The sequence below is a fragment of the Branchiostoma floridae genome, unplaced genomic scaffold (assembly GCF_000003815.2).
Source record: "Branchiostoma floridae strain S238N-H82 unplaced genomic scaffold, Bfl_VNyyK Sc7u5tJ_1495, whole genome shotgun sequence".
Taxonomy (NCBI): domain Eukaryota; kingdom Metazoa; phylum Chordata; class Leptocardii; order Amphioxiformes; family Branchiostomatidae; genus Branchiostoma; species Branchiostoma floridae.
This window is the reverse complement of record NW_023365730.1, coordinates 791001-814645: the sequence shown is the minus strand read 5'-3', so window position 1 is coordinate 814645 and position 23645 is coordinate 791001. Positions and strand designations below refer to the sequence as shown.

Here is a 23645-nt window from a genome sequence, read left to right as displayed (position 1 = left end):
AGGATGTGTTGATAGGCCTGATTGCTGACAGGCAGCTGATGCACATGCAGGACACAACTTTGAAACCTTTCCAAGGCTGCAACGTCTTTAGAATGTGCAACTCCAACTTGGGCCTGCAGGGCTCGAAATACCACCTGCACATGCAAGTTATTAGTGCCGGTAAAATTGGAGCTTATGAGGTATTTCTGGTGTCTACCTGCTCCTAACCTGCACTCTGGTCCATGTACTGGGTTTTATACATATTGGTGTATTATGGACTGTTACTGCTGCATTGACTGTTACCACCTATAAAGTATAAAAGAAAAGGCAGCAATGCATGGTTCCTGAACAATTTTAGCATGACCCATACTTCTTAAATTCAGTGTGGTGCAGGTAAAATTTGTCTGGTGCAGGTAATTCTCAATGTTACCTGCACTCAGGTGCAGGTTTCGAGCCCTGGTCTGATGCTCTCCCAGGCTTTCAGCTAGGATTTTATAATAGGGAGTCCAAACTTATTGGTGTGTCGCGGTAGGTGACTATTGTAGGGGGGTCTGGGCGCATCCACCTTCCATGGTGCAGAGTTTTTGATGATTTTAAGTTAAAACAGTGCATTCTAAGGTATCCCAAGAGGCAAAAATACTGTTACAGATGTCACAGTAGAAGACTGTGACCACAGATGACCTGGTAGCATCCCTGGTCAATCAGAATTTCATGCTTGTCAGAGGATTTTCTCCCCAGTATAGGGCGTCCAGGGGCATCAAATTTCTTGTTATTCTAAGAAAAGGGCGTCCAGATGACGCGTTGACGCATGCCTGTGGCTAAAAGCCTGATGCTCTCCCGTGTTTTCAGGTTAGCGTCCAGTTCTAACCCACAGGAGGAGCTCACCAAGTTGTTGAGGTACATTCTACATCACAAAACGAGTCCCTTTCCAGCCATGCGTATACCCTGGGAAAACTAGACTCCTAACGAGGCACGCAAAGTTTACCGATCCCTACAACACGCGCGCACGGAACACCCACCGCCTAACACCCGCCGGCCCATGAACCAGCGGGCCCCAACTATCACTTGCTGAGAAGCGAGCGATAGTTGGGGACCGGCGTAAGTGTGGCCAGCTGGTAGTGGGGCGGGTGCATAGAGGCGGGAGGGCGCGCGTTAGGCAGGGGATCGGTAACTCTTATTTGCAAAGCTTCTCGAGCTGGTTTCCCAGGGTACCATGCGTAGGGCTGACGTGTTTTCCGTGGTGTGAAACTGTAGCAATGTCCATCATCAAATCCATCAGTAGACTGTATAGCACACAGCCAGGCCCATGTCTTCTTTATGTAATGTCCATTTTAGTCATTCTATTCATATCAGTTCATTCTGTTTTAATATTGTTGCCATACATGTAGCACAATTTGCTATCAATGCACTTCACAGCAGTTGTTTTCTTTTTGATTCCATGTCAGAAATAATTTTTTTCCATTTCCGTTCATCTTAAAGATCTTTTTTTATCACCACTTGTAGTAGGCACACGCAGGTAATTCAAGTAGCTTTCCATGTGCAGCTTGTCTGGTACAGGTGCTGTTGTTTTTAACCCTTAAACTGCCAGAGTTTTAGCACTTAACCCTTAAACTGCCAGAGTTTTAGCACTATGAAATACTATCAGTGCCAGGGTTGGCTGCTGACCTCCAAAAAGAACCCCACTAACAAGGCCGAAGTCCCTTACTTCCGGGGTTTGTGTGGCTACACGCGCACAAAGTTGCTACTTCGGGGAATACGCTATCCCAGATATACATTTGTATACGGGTGCGGCACACAGGACATGTATATGTGTGCCGGATATATCTGGGTTTGGCAGTTTAAGGGTTAAGTGACTTGTTTTACCCGTGTATGTGCGTGCAAGGTGGGGTCACATTACAGGACCTTTATTGACTTTGATTACCAGCAAAAATAACATTACATACATGTTTAAATGAGTGAATGAATGAAGAAAGGAACTTTCATTATAATGGTGTCTTGCAAGTCCCTTTTTGCCCAGTCCATGTGCATTTTTAAAAAAACACTGTGGAAAACGTAAGAATGAACTGAACTGAACGTAAGAATGTATGTTACATGGTGCATTGTGTGTTCAAAATTGACCTTTATTAAATCTTGGACACATACAAGATGAATGACAAAATGTACTTAGGACAGCCCCTTTTTTTTAAATAGGGTATCCAGGGGCTGCAAGCCAGGTAAAAAGTAAAAACCATGTGTGATGGACTACTAACTAAAGGCACAGAAACCATTTTGAAACTCTCTTAACATTTTCAACTTAAAGATGACATACTATTAGTAAATTACACATATCAGGTGAGAATATCAGAAACATGACCTACATGATTTTGTAGATCTACATGACTTATACAGGGATGGAGATGCATTCACAATACAGACTTACAGCTGGACTGATTCTGTAACATACTGACATCCTTCTTGCTCATGCAGAATTTAATTGAATAATTGATATGCCCCTAGGGAAGGACAGACATTGATCTATAAAAATGTGACTAAAAAACGTGTCAAAACACTGACTGCGACTTTTACCAAAACAAACTATAGATGTACACCAACACAGACACTAGCACAGACTTTAGATAATATGTACACTTAACTGTCACCCTGTTGTGACTTTTTATGTGGTACTATTTTAAGGACACCGCTCCATATATCAAAATCTGATAGGACTTTGATAGTCTGAATCCTTTGTATCATTTTTCCTGACACAAACATTTTTGTACAATTTTTCCTCCCTCATGACCTCAATGAAAAATGGCCTTCACCCAGATTTGAGCTTGTCACGAATCAGCAAAGGTTCAAACAAACAAACAAACAAACAAACAAAACCAAAGGTTTATTACTGTCTGTTGTTGTTGTTTTTCTCCAGTGGCAGCATCCCTAAGTCGGAGGATCTGCTTCAGTCCGAGGATCTCATCAAACTGAAGAGGTGCATTTTTGCAGCTCAGGTGGGGAAACAGAGTTACTCTATGTCTCAGATATAGAACAGAACATATACAACAATTAGTCACAACCAAGGATTACTTCCGACGTTTCGATATCTATCACTGACAGACACCATCATCAGACTCGTCTCTGTTTGGGAAGGCATTCTTGCTGCTGCAGCGCCACCTACATTGGCTATAAGTAGCAGCAAGAAGTAGTTTCCTGTCATTCTACCCTGATGATGGTGTCTGATAGACATCAAAACGTCGGAAATAAGTACTCCTTGGTTGTGCCTAAAGAACCTTACTATTATATATGAATAATTGCCAACCTGATGAAGTTATTTATGGATAGAGCAGAACAGATTCTAGGATATAGGACACAACCAGTATGTGCTTACTTTGCTTACGTGTCAGTGTCTATCAGACACCATCTTAGAGCTTAAATCAAACTGGAGTTCTGCTTCTTGCCATAATAGCCAATGTAGGTGGCGCTTTTGCAGCGAGAACACAATCCCAAACGTGGCTACGCTTGTATCCCCCCTCGTCCCAATATCAAACTCACGACCTACCGACTGCAAGGCAAACACTCTATGCACTTGACCATTGCACCAGTGCCCAGCTATGTAGTGCATGAATATTGTGATTTAAGTTCTAATATTGTTAACAGTTAACCAAGGACAACCTGTTTGTACGTATAATGACAAACACAGACAACAATGTACAACAAAAACTACATGAGTTCGTAAACATCTGGAATACTTTACCCCTCAACATTAGAACTCTAAAACTTTCCCCAGTTGTCACAATTAATACCTTTAAGAAAGCAATCCTAGCTCACTATCTCTCTCTTACCAACGACAGATTTAACCCCAACGACGTATGTACTTGGGTCACCCACTGTCAGTGTCCCAGTTGTACACCTTTCTAGATATTTAATATTTCATCTTACCATTATTTCTATGATTTATTTCTTTATATTAATTTGTTATTATTGTATATTCAGTTGTTGTGATTTTGTGTTATTTTATGTTGGGGTCTCCCGGCCCCCCAGGAGGTATTGAAAAACGGCAATAGGCGATGTATTTTCCTGGATAAATAAATAAACTGAAACTGAAACTGAAACTGAATATTTGCTTTTATTGTCATTGACACAATCATTATTATTTGATTGTACAATTGTTATTATTTGTTATCATTATGATTATTTTTCTATTATTGTATAATTTAGTTGCACGGGAGGCAATTAGTAAAGGTTATAAAGTACCTGTTTTTGCCTCCCTACCATTTTGTGTAAATACATATGGTGAAGTTCAAATAAATAAATAAATAATGTTTTAAGAAAAGGGAAGAGGCATGTAAACATCAGACATAGTGATAGCATAGCTTAAGATGTATTGTTTCTCAAGTTGTAATACTACACTACGGTAATAATACTTAATAGTCTTTAGTGTCCCAAAACACAACTGAATTGCTGCACTTACAAAATGTTATCCACATGGGCAGGAACATGCAAATAAAGATCATTATATATAAATTTTGAATGATTGTATTTTCCTGTCTCCAGCGGCCGAACCTCCCTCCTGTCTGCACACACAACATGACGGACGACGCCAGCGATCCCATACTCAACCACGTTAGGAGAATACAGCTCTTCAACAACAGGGCAGACAGGGTTAAGGTACCAAATTCTCCTTACATCCTCTTGATGTATGCTTTAGCCCTTATTCTAACGCTGTTATCAACCACGTTAGGAGAATACAGCTCTTCAACAACAGGGCAGACAGGGTTAAGGTACCAAATTCTCCTTACATCCTCTTCATGTATGCTTTAGCCCTTATTCTAACGCTGTTATCAACCACGTTAGGAGAATACAGCTCTTCAACAACAGGGCAGACAGGGTTAAGGTACCAAATTCTCCTTACATCCTCTTGATGTATGCTTTAGCCCTTATTCTAACGCTGTTATCAACCACGTTAGGAGAATACAGCTCTACAACAACAGGGCAGACAGGGTTAAGGTACCAAATTCTCCTTAAATCCTCTTCATGTATGCTTTAGCCCTCATTCTTACGCTGTTATTAACCATGTTAGGAGAATACAGCTCTTCAACAACAGGGCAGACAGGGTTAAGGTACCAAATTCTCCTTACATCATCTTAAAAGTTTATATCTGCCATAACTCTTATCCGGCTTACCTGGCTGTCAACCATGTTGGGAGAATACAGCTCATTAAGAACAGTGCCAACAGATCTTGGCTATAATTCATCATTTCAATTTTGTTCTCTTGTTGCTCATGTTTATAGTATGTAACAGTTAAAATGTAATTTTTCGTTGTAACTCTGTCCCAATGAGCCTTGTTTAGTGGTGAAATTTATATGGTATATATAGATATGATACACTGCCATATGCTGGAAAGTACTTTGTTTTTCTCATTGTGAGACATTGTTGCGAATCTCTAGCTCCATACTACCCATTGTGAGACATTGTTGCGAATCTCTCCCCCCAGATCGTGTTCCACCCGGAGTTCCTGTCGTCCACCAGCGCGCTGCTTGCCATGGACTACGAGCAGTTCGTACGCGGCTGCCATCTTGGGGTGTTCGTGTCGTACTACGAGCCCTGGGGGTACACGCCAGGTACGTGTTCATGTCGTGCTACGAGCAGTTTGTACGCGGCTGCCATCTTGGCGTGTTCGTGTCGTACTACGAGCCCTGGGGGTACACGCCAGGTACGTGTTCATGTCGTGCTACGAGCAGTTCGTACGCGGCTGCCATCTTGGCGTGTTCGTGTCGTACTACGAGCCCTGGGGGTACACGCCAGGTACGTGTTCATGTCGTGCTACGAGCAGTTCGTACGCGGCTGCCATCTTGGCGTGTTTGTGTCGTACTACGAACCCTGGGGGTACACGCCAGGTAAACCCTCCAAGTTTGACATGGCTTCCTTAGTAGTTGGTAGTAGACTGGTTTATTAAACAATTTGCATAACAGTCCTCCTGGCAGCCTGGGAGGCTAAATTGTGAGGACATTACAATCATGAATCTGTTCATACAAGTAGCAAACTTTGTAAACAACATGTTAAAACAATGGTTCATTGATAAAATTAGTTTCAGAATATGTTCGAAAAAAAAGGCCCTCATCCAGCCCAGGTACCTGTGACCCCTAAATGGCCCTGTGGGTCACTCTGTGTCTACCAGGCTATTTTGGGGCTTGTCTTCGCCCCTGGATTTTCTTTAACTAGCAGTTAAAATCAAACAAGGGACAAATAGATTCTCTTGGGGTTGTTGTTAGCTAAGGGTGGGGGCTGTCCCTGGTTGGGTTTAGATATGGGTCAGGATTATTTTAGAGTTTTATGATGACACAGAGTGCACGGTTAAGGGGTTAACACCAGGATAAGGGGACAGAGTTTTGAGTTGTTGTTTTTTTGTATCCCCTCCACAGTACTGTGGAGCGCACGGTTATGGGGTTAGGGTCAGCATCAGAGTATAGGGTTTAGAGTTAATAGGGTTTAATGATGTCTATTTCCTCTCCCCTCTACAGCAGTGTGTACAGTGATGGGGTTAGGGTCAGGGTTAGGGTATAGAGTTAAGAGTTAACATGTAATGCTATACATTTTCTCTCCCCTGCCCAGCGGAGTGTACAGTTATGGGGTTAGGGTATAGAGTTTAGAGCTAACATGTATATTTTGTCTCTCCCCCCCACCCCACCCCCTCCTGAGCGGAGTGCACGGTTATGGGTATCCCCTCCATCACCTCGAACCTGTCTGGGTTTGGCTGCTTCATGGCGGAGCACATCGCCGATGGGGTCAGGGTCAGGGTCAGGGTCAGGGTCAGGGTTAGGGTATGATGTTGATGTGTCTTTTCTCTCCCCTCCTCAGCGGAATGCACGGTGATGGGGATCCCCTCCATCACCTCAAACCTGTCGGGTTTCGGCTGCTTCATGGCGGAGCACATCGCGGACCCGACCTCCTACGGGATCTACATCGTGGACCGGCGCTTCAGGAACCCAGAGGAGTCCGTGCAGCAACTGGCCGGGGTACGACTTTCTTTTTGTTTGTTTTTTAACAAACTTTAATTATTCAGTATAATTCAAAATAACGCAAACATGTACATTTGAGCATGAAGAAAAAAAAAAACATCATGACCCTGGGAAACACTGAAGAAACACATCCAGCATAAGAGGGGATTTCTCCTTCAGTATATAGGACCGTTCCTCGGATAGGACGTTAAATGGAGGTCCCGTGTTTGAGGAGAGCCAAGCCCTATGCACATTACCCACTGCACTATATCAAAAAGAGTAGGGGTCCTTCCCGGTGGGAGTAGTTTAAACCCTATCCAAAACCTACAATCCTTTGGCCACAAAAGGGGCAAGTGAAAAAAAAGTGCTGTCATATCTAGGCCACCTGACTTAGCCCCAAATGGCAGTGGCTCCAGACCTTGTGATTTAGACCCGCCTATTGTAAGCCCCTGGCTGCGAAGACAGAGTCGTCGGCCCACCCAATAACAATAACTGATACTGACAACAATATAACAAGATGGTCTCCAAAGTTTCTGGTTTCGAATCTGCAGTGCCCGGCCAAGGAATCCTTGAAGCAACTGGAAAATCTCTGTTGAGGATTATAATTGAGGATTATAAATCAGTTTATTATAGAAGGAACAGGTTCACCGTAGCAAAGTGGTCTTAAAGGTTGACTGGTTCAAATTCTTTAATGGACCAAACAATCCATGAAGCAACTGGATAAACTGTGTCAGGATTATAACTCAGGATATAGCAGAAGGACTAGGTGGTAAGGTCTTACAGGGTCTGGGCTCAAATTCTTAGCAGACCAAACAATCCATGCATGAAGCAACTGGAAAAACGGTGTCAGGATTATAACTCAGGATATTGCAGAAGGGCCAGGTGGTAATGTGGTCTTAAAGGTTCAGGGTTGAAAATCCCTAACAGGCCCAGTAACTCAGTGGAATAATCCATCAAGGGATGGGGGTGTTGTCGACCCAACAGCATTCTCTGAGAACTAGAAAAACACACAAAGATTATTAATAATAAGTAAGATTAAATAGTGCTTTCATGCAGAATTTTACCTTTTTGCTTTGCTTATTCACCGTATAACAGGTGCCTCCAATACATCATGATACTGTGACATGTACAGTACATTTAGACAGCATTGTAACCTACTAGTTAAGGCAGGCAGAATACAGAGGTCACCACAAAAATCACAACCAAGCCACAAGAAAATTGTACCTGTGACAAAAACAGCTTGGTCTGAGAGAAGCAGTCTTAGAATTATTTTCTTTCTGAAAGTTAGATAACTTTTCTTCCACCATGAATATACAGGAATGGCATGTTTTGTAGTAAACCCACCTCAAAAATGTAAACAGTTTACAGAGCAATCTAACAGTTGTATCCCTTTTCTTGCAGCACATGTTTGACTTCACGCGGCAGTCGCGTCGACAGCGGATCATCCAGCGAAACCGCACGGAGCGGCTTAGCGAGCTCCTCGACTGGAAGAGCCTTGGACTGGTACGTTAAGTCCTTTGAAATTCCTTAATTTCCTTAATTTTTCCTTAAGAGCTACCTGTATCTGAGGCTTAGGGAAGAACTGTAAAGTTGTGTTTTCGGTAACCGTATGACCTTTGACTTTGACTTTGACTTTATTCAGATCCACTTTTAGCTATTACAACAATGTCACAACCTCTAAGCCTTTTCAAAAAATGTTCTTACACTACGATGTTTACCCTAATTAAGGTGTGTGCACTTGTGTACAATTGAAGTATCTTCATGCACGTTATCCCACGTAATCATCAAGTGTATCGTTGGGCCCAGAACCATGAGGTTTAGATTGCCTGATATGCTGCGGATGTTGTACCCTTAGGAAAGGCACTTTCTCATTTCACTCAGGTGAAAATGACTTAGCTAAAATTGGTTACAGCCTTAACCTCAGATAGGATGTTAAATGGAGGTCCCGTGCTTGAGAAGAGCCACACCTCGAGCAGTTATGGAAAAGATTAGGGGTTTTTCACAGTGTGAGCAGCTAAAAACCAGTTCAGTCTAATGGGGTCACTATATTAGGGTATTTCCCAAGCATCCTTCGCAACCCCTTCTCCTTTTACTGGCATTAGTCCTCACTCATTAGCTAGTCTCATGATGTTCCTGACCTGACCTGTAACCTCAGAGTTGCCTTTGTATCACCTCTTGAAGTAGTGACCTTTGAATCTTGTTCCATGGTGACCATTGAATAAAACATTGGCCCGCTGTCATAACCTTACTTTTCTTTCTCCGCTGACAGTACTACCGAAAGGCTCGTCAGCTGGCTCTCTTCAAGAAATACCCAGAAGCCATCAGACCGGACAGCCCCAAGACTCCGGTAGGTCTCACAACCGAGTTCTTCTTTTCTCTGGGGAAGATCTCTCACGGCTGTTTTCCTGAATTAGTGAAAGTTTGTTTATTTTTGTACCATGGAATTTATTTTGTTGTAGAAAAGGGGAAGAATCTTAGGGGTGTTTCAAGTTACCAACAAGCTTTTGATCAGAAACCGAGACGGGGGCCGATACAGATTGCCAAGCACCTTTGACCCTTTTCTGACGTGACACTTCCGGTCTGGATGTGCGACTTAGACTTTGGGTCAATTCAATTTGATAAGAATCAGAGGACTGATCGAAAGCTTGTTGGTAAGCGCTTTATTTTGTATACGGATATAAGGTTTCAGAATTGCAACTCAATGTTGACTACCATCACAGTTGAACTTACATTTAAATATAAGAGCGATTGAGCTGTGTTTCCTTTCTGCAGCAATTCCGGTACCCGCGCCCTGCGTCCGCCCCGCCATCGCCGGGGAGTTCCTGCTGCAGTACTGTACTAACAGTACCTTAGCAAGCCACTCGGGGCCCAATTGACCTTCTTTTTCCTGACCCCTACCAAATATCATCAGGATCCATCCAAGGCTTCTCGAGTTATGCTGTTCACACATACACACACACACACAGACAAACACGCTCAAAACATAATTTTCTGGTAAAGATCATTAGAGTATCTAACCTAGTGACATGTGTACATATTATGCAAATGAACTGAGTTTGAGTTTCCTTTCCGCAGCAATTCCGCTACCCGCGCCCAGCGTCTGCTCCGCCATCGCCGGGCAGTTCCCGCGCCTCCACCCCACTCCCGTCCGAACACGAGGACGACGACGACGACGGTAGCTATGACGACAGCGACCCCAACTTCCAACCAATCAGGATGGTCAGCCGGGGGTCAGAGGTCTTCGAGGGAAGCTACCCCATCATTAAGCCAATCATCAAGAAGAATTCAAATTCGAATGGGAATTAGGTCTCACTCCAGTGTTTCTCTTGTGAGTAGGGTGTTGGCGGTCATGTGATGCAGTTTGCCATGCTGGATGGTTAACCTGGAAGTTGGCAGGTAAATTGACCCTTACTCCCTCTCTTATGTGACCTCAGTGACAAACAAAAAGTGGCTCAAGGGCCAATTTTAGCTTCTGGCCAATAGAATATGATGCAAAGAAACTAGAAAAATAGCAGAAAGTTGGGCCAAATAAACAAACAACTAACCCGAGATGTTCGCCGTCCTTGGCAGTTGAACCAAATTCTGCAGACTTGCCTCCTGTATGTGGCCAGTTATTCCCCTTTTTGCCAACTTTTACAATCCTTACTCCCATTGAAGGGCCTGGTGAAAGCTAAACATTTAGCCTGAAGTCTGTGAGTGTCTCTCTGTCTCTGTCTATCCGGCTCTGTTGAAATAAATCTGTCCATATAATACAGTGTCAGGTAATGGTAGAATCAGACTCTTGCCAAACTGTAGGTCTAACTCTGAGTGTGTCTACCCTGTATAAAGAAAACAGAAATGAAGGAATAAATAAACTCTTCTAGGTCGAACCATCCACCATGGCAGCTGTTTCCGTCATGCCCAGCCTTGGTTTTAAAAGGGTTATCTCACTGAAGGTGAAACTGAGGCATGTTGGCGGCGTTACTGCAGATGAACAATTCGACAGTTATTTTTGCACCAACAGTGAAGTTGGCTTGCATATTAAAGGGTTATAAATGGTGTACAAATGGTGCACTACCAAAAAAAAATTTTCTTGTTTTTTCTAGGCTGCTTGGTTTTCTTAACCTGTTGACAAATTTTCTTATATTAAGAAATTCTAGAAAGAATAAGAAAGAATAAGAAATGAAAATTGAAGATTCCTTCGACATGGATTCTTAAATCAAGAAAATTAAGAAAATATTCCTTGTTCTAAGAAATTATTTCTTGGAGCGATTTTCACTCTTAGAAATTTCTAGAAATTCAAGTTTACATTTCTTGTTTACATGTCTGACGAGATTATTTTTCTTATCAGGTTTAAGAAAATATTAGAATTTTTCTCTTCCATTTTCTTACATTACCGCTGGTAAGAAAAAACAAGAAAATCAAGAAATAAAGATATGTTATAACCAGAAAGAAATTCTACTATATTCTTGTTTTCGGTATCAAGAAATAGTGAGCAAGGGGATTCTTGTTTTTTCTTCTTCGAGTTTAGAAAATACAAGAATTCACTTCTTGCTTTTCTTGAAAATACTGCCAGGAAAAACACGAAAATCAAGATATTTAAACTATAAGACAACATTTAAGTAAATACTAGAATTACATTCTTGAATGTTCTTGTTTTCAGTAGCAAGAAACTTTGAGAAAGAGAATCTTTGTTTTTTCTTGTTAGACTCAAGAAAATACAAGAATTCGCTTCTTGTCCTTCTCGAATATACTGCTTAGAAAAAACAACAAAACCAAGATAGTTAAACTATGAGACAACATTTAAGTAAAGACTAGAATAACATTCTTGAATGTTCTTGTTTTCAGTATCAAGAAACTTTGCGAAAGGGAATGCTTGTTTTTTCTTGTTAGAGTTTAGAAAATGCAAGAATTTGCTTTTTACCCATTCTTGTACTTTTTAACAAGAAATCAAGGAAGGCACTTCTTGTATACTATTGGTTAAGTAGAAATAAGAGTAACTGTTATTTTTCTCATTTTATTGACATATGACAAGACTTACGACATTGTAAGAATTCTGTTTTTGAGTCCTACTTTTCAAATCAAGAAATTTCAAGAAAGGAAATCCTTGTCCATTCTATAATGTTTGAAAAGATACAAACATCATAGGTTTCTTCTCTTTTTGAACTTAGGACAATGATGAAGTTATGACAGGCAAAACATTGTTAGGCGTTCTTATTGTTCAAGTCATGACTAGAATGATATTCTTGAATGTTCTAACTTGTTTTTCACATCAGGAAACTTTGAGAAAGGCATTTCTTGTTTTTACTTAAATGTGATCATGTGATGCCAAAGTCATGTGATCTTTTTCTAACTCCTGATTGGTAGATTCATATCAGATGGCAGTTGAACAACAGAGTTCATTTTGAATGCAGGGCAGCATCAGAGCTGCTCACAGATCTGTCTGTATCAATGGTTTTTCAAAGACTCATGTCAGTTTCAAGTCAAAACCTATAGGTGCAAGGGAACAGGAAAGTCAAAGAGGATCTTGGTTTGAGCCTAGCAGCTGCTGCAGAAAGCAAGTTGGCACGGAAAAGCTGGATCAGTTTGGCAAAAGGTAAGGCTGCCCCCCTCCCCCCGAGGCATTGAAAAACAGTTTAAAATTATGATTTTAAAAGGCTTAAACCTGGACGGTTTTACCATCAAAGCAACAAGCATTAGTGTGTGTCTCTGATAAATGTCTATCATGGTAAGTCTCTTTGGATCAATTTTACTTATTAGTCGAATAAATAGTTGAATTTTGGCTTAAAAGTTGACTGTACAATGACCTAACCTTATTGTATAAACTATACAAGTACAGCAGTGCAAATTTCTGTGCTAGAAGTTTATCTTAAACCTCAAATGTGAAAATGCAAAATTAAATGATATAATGTCTTTACTTTTTTCCAGATGTCTGATGTTTTTTACATCCTACCAATGCCAATGCCACACTTCAGGCCCGTGACGGTTAGCATGCAGTTTGTAGTGGCTTACCAAGAAGACAAAGGCCAAATATGTTGTAATCATATGTTAAGGTGACAATTTGTAATCTTCCTAATGTTCTACCAGTACAAGTTAGTTTTGTATCAAAACATTTTGGTAAGCTATTTTTTTATAAATGTTTCTTGAATATAAGTATTGTAAAACTTTGCCATTATGATTGTAATTTTCTTTGTCCATTTGTTCATCAAAAACATGTCATTTTAACTGTATTTCTTGAAGTAAGAAAAGTATTCTTGATGTAAGGACTGAGAAGTAAGAAAACCTTTCTAGGCAATAAGAATGTTTGCTCTTGATGTAAGAAAAATATTCTGACTTGATGTAAGAACATTTATCTTAGAAGTAAGAAAACCTTTCTAGGCAATAAGAATGTATACGCTCGTGAAGTAAGAAAAATATTCTCATTAAATCTGACTTGATGTAAGAACATTTCTCTTAAAAGTAAGAAAACCTTTCTAGGCAATAAGAATGTATGATCTTGTATGCTCTTGATGTAAGAAAAGTATTCTTGATTTAAGAACATTCTATCTTAGAAATAAGAAAACATTTCTAGACAATAACAATGTATATTCTAGTGAAGTAAGAAAAATATTCTTGATGTAAGAACATTTCTCTTAAAAGTAAGAAAACCTTTCTAGGCAATAAGAATGTATGCTCTTGAGGTAAGAAAAGTATTCTTGATTTAAGAACATTCTATCTCAGAAATAAGAAAACCTTTCTAGGCAATAAGAATGTATGCTCTTGAGGTAAGAAAAGTATTCTTGATTTAAGAACATTCTATTTTAGAAATAAGAAAACCCTTCTAGGCAATAAGAATGTATACGCTCTTGAAGTAAGAAAAGTATCCTTGATGTCAGAACATTTATCTTAGAAGTAAGAAAACCTTTCCAGGCAATAAGAATGTTCCCTCTTGATGTAAGGAATATATTCTTGATGTAAGAGGATCTATCTTAGAAATAAGAAAACATTTCTCAGCATAAGAATTATGTTATTTAATTAGGAAGATATTTCTTGACTGTGAATAAAAATAAATCCTAGAAATAAGAAATCATTTCTTGGCAATAAGAATTTCTTGAAGTGAGAACAGTGTTCATGTTATAAGGACATAAATCTTAGAAATAAGAAATCATTTCTTATAAATAACAATATAGTTCTTGAAGTGAGAACAGTGTTCTTGGTATAAGAACATAAATCTAAGAAATAAGAAATCATTTCTTGGCAATAAGAATCTAAATAAGAAATTAGTTCTTGAAGTGAGAACAGTTTTCTTGATATAAGAACATAAATCTTAAGAACCTATGTCTTAGGGACCATAAACATTTCTAGGCGATAAGAATTCAGGTCTTGAAGTCAGAAAAGCTTTCTTGGTGTAAGAACAAAGACATTAGAAATAAGAAACCAAATTTGTTCTTCAAGCAAGAAAAGTAGTCTTGATTTGAGGAAATACATCTTAGAAATTNATACCTACGAAGAAGAGAAATTTTGTTCGAAAAGTTAGTCAGCATCCGCCATGTTTTATCCCGCGTGGTGCATCATGGTCTCTTGATTAGTCGCCGGATGACCTATAACCTACCGGCCCACAATGCACCACGCGGGACAAACATCGCGGGAAAAGACTTCATATTTTCATCTCTCCAATATAGGTGAAAATCTCCTTCATATTGAAACTGTTGTAGTGAGTATGAAGGCGATGTAAACTTGAATTAATTATCTATTTGTTCTAAAGCCTCGTTGTTAAGCATTTAGTGAAAGAATTAGCTTAAATCTTGATTAAGCTGACGCCCCCCTCCCCACTTTTTACCTGGGAAGCATTTTTGTCTGCACAGTTGCTGAAGAAATATTCTAAGGGTCAGAGGACTTGAACTTGTAAATTATCCGGTTTCTTTCTCAAGTCTATAGGGTATTTTAAAGTCACTGATGCTTGGAGTCACCGTTGGAGTGGCAGAAACTTTTATGAGGGTCTGTATGGGGTTTCCGACAGTTCTTTACACTGAATTCGGAAGAACATCCTTTTATGTTGAGTTATCCTCCGTCTGTCTCGGAACACCATTTATGTAACGTAAACAATATTGTGATTTTGTAAGTAACTTAACGTCACATAACATAAGAAACATTACCCCACTCCCCCCCCCCCCCCAACCTTCGGAACAGATAACGTGAGTTCACCTTTATCCGCGGGGTAACCTATTTCCGTGGTATTTAGATCAGGATTATTAATTCGATGGATGGCGGTTTCAAATTGCTTAGATACCCAGTTTATAGAAACAACGGATATAGGTTACCCCACAGATTAAGGTGAACTAGCGTTACAAGTAGGAATTTTGTACAAGAGGTATCAATTTATTGGTTGACTGATGTTGCCTACCAGTGGACTAGCCCCCTGCTGTAGTGATTGCGTTGTGTGGCCCAGGGATACTGAAATGGAGATGGGCGCCGCCCTATGCGCCATCAGGCGCGGGAAGGAACTTTGACTTTGACTTTGATGTTGCCATGACTACAGGGCGACCATCTGGGAAGCCGAGGGTCTGTACCACCAGGATGAGAGTATCGAGGGCCCCCTCACCAGGACCCTGTGCATCGCTGTACCAGACCTGGAGGAAACCGGTAAATTGTTTTGACTAGAGCTGTGTACCTAAACAAATTTCAGGTACAAGTAAGTATATGTAAACCAAGTATACGTAAGTTTAACATGTAGTTAACTGTCTATTCTAGTGATGAATTGTCATCTTTGTATGGGGAATTGCATATTTGAATCTCAAAACAATTTCTTTGCAAGTTTTCTTAGTTTCAACTGCAAGATTATCACCATTGTCATTGTTGATTTGGGATTTTAATTTACTTGTCCAGCAGTCTTAAAAAGTAGTGTTTAATAGTGATTTTTGAATTAGTTTGTTTAGGTACAGGTACAGTCAAAGGTACACAGATGTTTAGGTCCGTACTTGTACCTAAACAATTTTCAAGTACAGTACAGGTACGTGTATTTAGGTACACAGCCCTAGTTTTGACATTTGCCAAAAAGCTGTCTGGTAATTCGTCGATGAAGTATATAGTAGAGTAGATTCATCCCTCAAGCTACCGACATGTTGCACACTGCAGTCGTCCCTCAGAAAGACATCTGGAGCCGCATAGTTCAAGTTTTGAAGTTTTATTCAGCCTGTCGGCCAAACTAGTTTCGCAATGTACAGCTTCTTCAGTGGCTAGAGGCTAAATGACACAAGTACAGTGAAGTTTGCACTTTGGACACCCGAGAAACAAACGTGAACATTTGGCCTCACATGGGGCAATTGCTGTCGTATTAAGGTCACCTGTGAGTTAGCGCTGGCGCCGAATGTCATAATAAACATAGTAGATATACAAGTGACAATATTCTACTGTAATACTAGTGTTGCTATTTCTAAACAGGTTGGGTTTGACTTCTTTTTTGGAAGCAGAGGGAGACGAAAAGCCCCAAATTTGTGGGTTCAGCGATTTCAAGAGAAAAGTGGCTTTCTGTTCGTTTGTCAATGTGGGGAAGATGGGATAAGTCTTTGTGGCTTCTCTAAACAGAGTGATTCTTTCGGTTTCGTTGTATGAACATTTGGAAATAAAATGTGTTTCTTTTCCTTTAATTTCCAGTGGAGAACATTGACGTTGAGGATGAGGTTGTCTCTGAACCAGCCGTCGGAACCATCACCACTGTGGAGGGAGGTAAAGCTCAATGTGTTCCAGACTTTAAACAAACCTGAAAATCTTTTGTTAACATTTGTACATCTTTAACTTTGCTTTTCTGAATTTTTAAAAATAGATAGTACCTGTTGTATGGGCAGGGATCGAAATACCCCCTGCATATGCAGGTTAGTGCAGGTAAAATTGGGGCTGTGCAGGTATTTCTGGTGTCTACCTGCACCTAACCTGCACTGGTCCATGTACTGGGTTTTATACATAAATATCCGATGGTGTAGGTGGATGTGGATTCACTTTGTTATTAGCTGCATTGACTGTTACCATCTATCAAGTATAAAATGATGGTTCCTGAACAATTTCAGTATGATCCGTACTTCCTAAATTCAGAGTGGTGCAGGTAAGATTTGTCTGGTGCAGGTGATTTTCAATGCCAGCTGCACCAGTGCAGGTATGCAGGAAAAAGTGTTTCGAGCCCTGATGGGTGAAGTAATTAAAGAGGTTGCGTCAAGTTAATCAGATAAATTGTAGAATCTGTAACTTTCTTTGTTTTTACTTTTGACAAAGATTTAAACAATACACACAACTAAAGTTCAATTAGCTTGGGAAACTTTCGAGACGTCAACTCTGTCTCTCTGTCAATCCGGAGGTCTCATCTTGGAGTTTCTTTGTCACGTGACGTTTGTTTTTGTGACGTTTGTTTTTGTTTTGCCCCAAGGCTGCCTATCAGGTTTCACCCCGTTCAGGGACAGCTGCTTCAAGGCCTTCGAAAGTCCGGTGAAGTATGAAGAGGCAAGCAGCCACTGCAGCAGCCTGGGGGGGTTCCTGGCCCTGCCGAAAGACCAGGACACCGTCGACTTCCTGCTCAATGATGTGGCAGATAGTCTGCAGAGCATTTCATTTTTCATCGGCCTGAGTGATAAAGAGGAAGAAGGAAGATGGATATTTGCTGATGGGACCGATCTAGGTACTTGCACTGCCTGCTGCACTACCAAAAAACTGTTTTCTTATCTTTCTTGTTTCTTCTTAAAAACAGAAAAAAATTCTTAAAATAAGAAAGCTTTCTGTATTTAAGAAAAAATTTTTTTCTTACTATCGTAAGTAATTTTTTTTTAACAGCACTTTTCTTGATCTGAGATTATTCTTCTCACAAGCTTCTAGTACGTACACAAAAGCTACTTCCAAAATGTTATTCTTGCAGTAAGTTTTTTTCTAAAAGCAGATATTTGCATCTGGCTGATTTCAAAAGAAAGCCTCAAGAAATATAAAATCCTGACGAGTTGACAGTTACAAATGTATGCAATTACAGGAAACAGCTCTGGATGCTTGCTTTCTAACGCTTAGTTCACCTTTATCCGTTGGGTAACATATATCTGTTGCTTTTAAAAACAGGGTATTTAGGCACATTAAATCAACGGGTGGTAGTTTTAAACTGCAATATCCTGAAAATATTGCAATTTAAAACTAACTATCGTCAACATGATATCCCAAAAATGTCCTGTTTTTAAGAGCAACAGATATAGGTTACCCAATGGATAAAGGTGAACTAGTGTTACCAGCTTCAGTGATTCTGTTATTTAATTTATGCTTTTCATCCTTTATTGATTTCAACATAGCAGACATAATAGCAGCCTGAATAGCGTTGAAATTTACAACATAAAAACTGTATATACAATAAGAAACAATATATTAAAATAGTAAACAACATCTCCGACATTAAGTAGCCATGGTTACTACCTACGTGTCTACAGTCTTGTTGTACAGCTTGATGGCTGTGTGCAAGAAAGAGTTCTGAATTCTTTTTGTTCTAGCTGGGGGGATGGAGAAAGTGTTTTTGTTTCTCAGTGATCGTCCTGTGGCAGTTGATCTGGAAGGTGGAACCATGTCGTGTAGGGGATGGTCAACATCCAACATTTGTGTGAAAAGTTTGTTTGTTTTGTTATGTTTTGTTTTGTGCCCATGTATGCAGGTTGGAGCAACTGGGCCCCTGGCGAGCCCAACAAGCCTGGGAACGAGAGCTGCACTGAGTTGTACATACAAGATATTGCAAAACGCAGCAATGCACAAAGGGGACAGTGGAACAATGTGATCTGTGGACATTGCGAGCGCCCATACATCTGTCAAGTCCCACTACCAGGTGGGTGCTGAGAGTCTCTCTCACCATTTAAACATTCACTGTTAGACGGCCTTTGTACAGTACTATCAGGGCTTGAAATACCTTTTTTTGCATACCTGCACTGATGCATGCAGGTAACATTGAAAATTCGTCATCGCGTTCGTCTGTAAACGAAGAACGTGACAAACATTTTACAAAATCGGTCAGTGATAAGGAAACCTTTTTGGATACAGTCCAGAGGCGGCGGCACCATTTTTTAGTTGTGGGGGCGAAAATTTTTCATATCACTAAATCGAGGGCCGAAGGCCCGAGGCATCGCACCGGAGGCGCGACCCTTCTAGGGGGGTCCGGGGGCATGCACCCCCGGAAAAAATTCAAATCTAAACCCTCTGAAACGCTATTTCCTGTATTTTGAGGGACAAATTTTGCAGACAGACTAAGCTGAATTTAATTAAACTTCTAGTAGAGAAAACGATTTTTGAAGGCGACGACCCACGCACCAACATATTTTGCACTACGTCGTCGTGAGCCCCGAAGACGCAAGCCGCCGCAAGGGAGTTTGGGAGAAATTTTTAAATCAAGACACTTTAAATGCCATTTCCTGCATTTGAGGGGACATTTTGCTTGTAAACAAATCTAAGTTTGATAATGAAATTTCTACTAGAAAAAGGTCGTGGGGGACGACGCTCCGGTAGCATTTTCCCACCATGTCCAGTGCCGACGGCGCGAATCCTCACAAGGGAGGTCCTTTGAAATTTTGAAATCTGGACCCTCTGAAACGTCATTTCCTGCATTTTCAGGGCCAAATTTTGCCAGTAGACTAGCAAGATTTGATGAAATTTCCATTTTTAGTGAAAATACTGTATACACAAGGGTTTCAGCTTGATTTTGAGTGTTTCAGCTTATTTTATCGTGGGGGCAACGCCCCCACGACCTATTTTTTGTGGGGGCGGCCGCCCCCACTGCCCCCATGGTGCCGCCGCCACTGCAGTCAAACCTGCCCAAGACGACCGGGGGACCGGAAAAAAATGGTCGATTTGGACAGGTGGTCGCTGAGAAGAGTATCAACTCAAAACATGCCCGATGCAAAGTATAAATGGTTGCCGTTGTGTTTAATGGCAAATAGCAAGCACACTGCACGCACGCAAAGAAGCGAGGTCTTTAATGTCAAATACAACACGCACACTGTAAACTGTAAATTTAACCCCAAAATCCGACGCAAACTGGCCGATTTTGGCACAAAATCGCGCTAGTTATAATAAAAAATCGATAAAAACCTCAATCTTGAAAATGATGCGGTTGTTATAGGTCCCAATTTGGGCCGGTCGTGGTCGCGTTGGCCAGGTGGTCGTTGAGAAAAGGTCGCTTAATGCTTACGTCAATGGGAAAATAAATCGGGACCGAGAAAAAGCGGTCGAAATGGCCAGGTGGTCGCTGAGAAGAGGTGGTCGCTTGGGCAGGTTTGACTGTACTTACCGCTTACCGGTCCCTTGACCGGGGGTAGTCGTGGGGGCGCTTTGCTGCTGAGCACACTGCCTCCCTCCATTTTGGATATATATCCTCCAAAACAAACATTAGAAATCCTCTGACTGCTGGGTGTGTTTCTCAGGTGTTTTCCCTGAGTTTCCATCGTATTGAACAGTTTACTGAGGTTTAGAAGGGCATGGTGACCATAAGATTGGTTTATGTGTATTCAATACAAACATTGTACAAAAAAAATGTTTCCTTATCAGGCCTCGAAATTAACTTTTCCCCCTACTGTCCCAGAAGTGTTCCCAAAAATAAATTCCAATCGTCCCGAAGTGAGGATGGATGGTCCCACGTAGGAAGTATGTATTACAACAATAAATATAATGTTGAGTCAGACTCAGAGTACAAAATTTCTGTATAACTAATTGTCAATTACATGTATACATTCAATAAACTCGAAATCAACGCAGATTCAAAAAACATGTCTTGTCCAGAAATTTGAGACAAACCAAACATAACAAGTGGAGATTGGGAAGAAAAACTTTTTAACTGGTGATTTTGGGCCATCAGAAGGAGAATTATTATCTTCTGACATTAAAGATGTACACTGTTTGTGTAGAACTTAAGGACTTACATGTCGAATTTCCTTCGGAAGATTTTACTCCATGTAAATAAACGCCGTGGCGCGCAGCTGGGAAAATCTTTTTTTCAACCTCCTTGGGAGAATCGAGCAGATCATCAGTAAATAAGCTGCCACCAGGCTCCCGTAACCCCAGTTAACTTCTCAATAAAACTAAAAATTACATTCTGATGTTGATTATTTTTTTATCGTCCCAAAAAAGGTCCCAAAGTGATTTTCTAGTGTTCCCGGCCTAAATTTTTGGTGCCCCGGGCCTATGGGACTATGTTAATTTCGAGCCCTGCTTATACAGGGCTCGAAATACTAGGTGCATGTGCATCCAGGTGCACCCAAAATTGGAGCTGTGCACCAATATTTTCTTCATTTATGTATGTAGAGATATCAAAGTATAGTATACATCATATTCTTGACATCTAAGTGTTAGAAAGATGATAAAAATGTCTGTCATGGTACTTGTGTAAGAATTTGAAGCTTGTAATTGTTGTTAAATTTTATTATTAGGATATTACTTAAATTTAAGTGGTGCACCCAAAAATGTTTTGGTGCGCCCAACTTTTTTAAGCTTGGTGCACCAGTGCGCCTAATCCCAAAAATGAATTTCGAGCCCTGTCATATATGTTTTATATTTCACCCATTCCACTGAAGTTGTCTACGAACCCACCCTCGGAAACATCACCATCTTCGATGTGGAAGAAGATGAAACTCTAGGAGAAGACATTGATGAAGATGAGGAGGAGGAAGATCCTGAAGAAGTCTTCTGGAGGTCACCTGCTGCTCCCAAGGTCAAGAAAGAGTAAGTTGAATTTTTATGCCATTTTTTTGTTGTTATCTTAGCTGTTGACTGCAGAGTGTCAAAACTGGTTTGTGTTTTGGATTCTTATTGCTCATTGAATTTCTCTAGGGAACAGAACGTGTCAAATTCTTTCGAGGAGACAGAAAGAAATGTGAACAGCTTTAAATTGAGCGTTTATCTTCATATCGTGAACAATTCATGATGTTTATCCTTAATCTCGTTGGGGCACAGTGACCTCTCTGACAGTCTCTCTGTACTCAAGCTACATGTAAATTGGATTCAATTTCTTATCACTTTCACTGTTCATGGATGTAACACTAAGTATAGTAACAGTGTAATTTGATCTCTATCTTCCATAGTGGATCTTGCCGTGGCAGGGAAAGCTGTCCCCTGAGCCCCGTGTTCATCATGGATGTAACACTAAGTACTGTAACAGTGTAATGTGATCTCTATCCTACATAGTGGAGCTTGTCCCCTCAAGTTACAATGAACCTGTTAGATACTGTACTGTCTGTCTTCTCTGCCACGACCAGTGGAAGAATAGCTCTTCACTTCAGAGATCAAGCTACAATTGATCATCTCTTTCACTGTTCACGAAACATTAAGTACTATAACGGTGTAATTTGATCTATATCTCCCATAGTGGAGCTTGCCTTGGCAGGGAAAGCTGTCCCCTCAGCCCCGTGTTCATCGCTCCTCGTGGGAACGACACCGAACGTGTGGACCAGATGTGCTTCCAGCTGACCAACAAGCGGCCGATCGCCTCCGAGCTGGACGCTGAACAGGAGTTTGTCTCATTCATCACCAACAGGGTCCAGGTTAGAGACATTTCTTCCTGTACGTCGATGAAGACTAGACATCCAGGTAAAAAGATATGCCAGAAAGCAGTTACCGGGTGTCGGCATGTTGCTTCTTTCTGTTTCTACTCCCTTCTTAGTCGAAACATATGCCGAGATGCACAAATATATCAGAAAATAGATAAATAAATGTATGAAAGGATCGATTGTAAAATAGATACAAGCTTAAAGCCATTGCAAAGTTTTGATAATAAATATCATCATCATCATCGCGGGCTGCTTGCCCGGACCAAGTCCACCTGCTCCTTCCAGACATCTCTGTCCCCCATAGCGTTCTTTAGGTCCTCGACCCGAAGTCCCACATCACGGGAAAGTTGGTCTATGTAGGTTAGTCGAGGTCGCCCTGCATATGTATACCCGTGTGCTGGCTTATATATTGATTGATGTATTGGTTGACATATTAATAGATATATTGGTTGATGTATTAATCAACATATTGATTGATACATCAATTGATATATTGGTTGATATATTGATCAACATATTGATTGATGTATTGATTGATGTATTGATCAACATAATGATTGATGCATCAATTGATATATTGATTGCTGTATTGCTTGATCCCTGGTGCACCAGAGCCTGCAGAGTTGTTGCCAGATGAGCGGAAATCCGCGTGCCAAGTGCATCAACGCCACCCGCAAGGTCCACATCATCGACATGTGCGAGCGCATCCACAAGTACACCCCCCATGCCAAATATGGACTCTCCCACCCCTGCTGCAGTCTTCACCATGGCCAGCAGCTGGAGTGCTTTGATCAGGTCAGTCTCTTAATCAGTACGTAGTACATTGTAACAAAGGCACACACAAAACAGAATCTAACTCATGAGGAAGTTTACTGGGGCCTGACCAGTAGAAGGGCTGCTCAAAGTGTTGTTTAGTCTGGCTACATGTGTCATAAGTTACACATTTCTGTAATACCATAAGGAATGTGACATTTTACACTAATAACTCTAATAATAAACTTTTTTGTTTGGTTCTCCTTCTTTAGTATGGCTTTATCAGTGCCTGGTACATTGTAATTCATCAAAGGTGCACACAAAAACCACAAACAAACAAAAACTACACCTTAAAAGTTGTGTTTGAGGAGAGCCACATGTGACTCATTGAGCAGTGAATCATAGTAAGTGGCAGGAAGCCTGTGGCGCCCCCTGTCTCTGT

General features: G+C 40.8%; 2 protein-coding genes across 2 annotated transcripts in view; both read left to right on the top strand.

Annotated features, from left to right (window-relative positions):
* Window positions 1-768: 768 nt before the first annotated feature.
* On the top strand, window positions 769-10988 carry LOC118407890 (glycogen [starch] synthase, liver-like). Its single transcript, XM_035808463.1, has 8 exons — window positions 769-876; window positions 2885-2963; window positions 4507-4620; window positions 5447-5573; window positions 6811-6968; window positions 8352-8453; window positions 9220-9297; window positions 10026-10988. The coding sequence occupies exons 1-8, from the start codon at window positions 788-790 to the stop codon at window positions 10254-10256; spliced, it is 978 nt and encodes a 325-aa protein (XP_035664356.1). The 5' UTR covers window positions 769-787; the 3' UTR covers window positions 10257-10988.
* A 3495-nt stretch (window positions 10989-14483) lies between these two features.
* The window catches only part of LOC118407874, a 341762-nt gene continuing 332600 nt past the window's right edge, over window positions 14484-23645 (top strand). The window contains exons 1-9 of the mRNA XM_035808438.1: window positions 14484-14590; window positions 15448-15551; window positions 16563-16634; window positions 17326-17574; window positions 18577-18744; window positions 21479-21626; window positions 21986-22016; window positions 22301-22444; window positions 23063-23245. Of these exons, the coding sequence (XP_035664331.1) occupies window positions 14505-14590; window positions 15448-15551; window positions 16563-16634; window positions 17326-17574; window positions 18577-18744; window positions 21479-21626; window positions 21986-22016; window positions 22301-22444; window positions 23063-23245 (1185 nt within the window). The 5' untranslated portion in view covers window positions 14484-14504. The remainder of the gene's footprint in view (window positions 14591-15447; window positions 15552-16562; window positions 16635-17325; window positions 17575-18576; window positions 18745-21478; window positions 21627-21985; window positions 22017-22300; window positions 22445-23062; window positions 23246-23645) is intronic.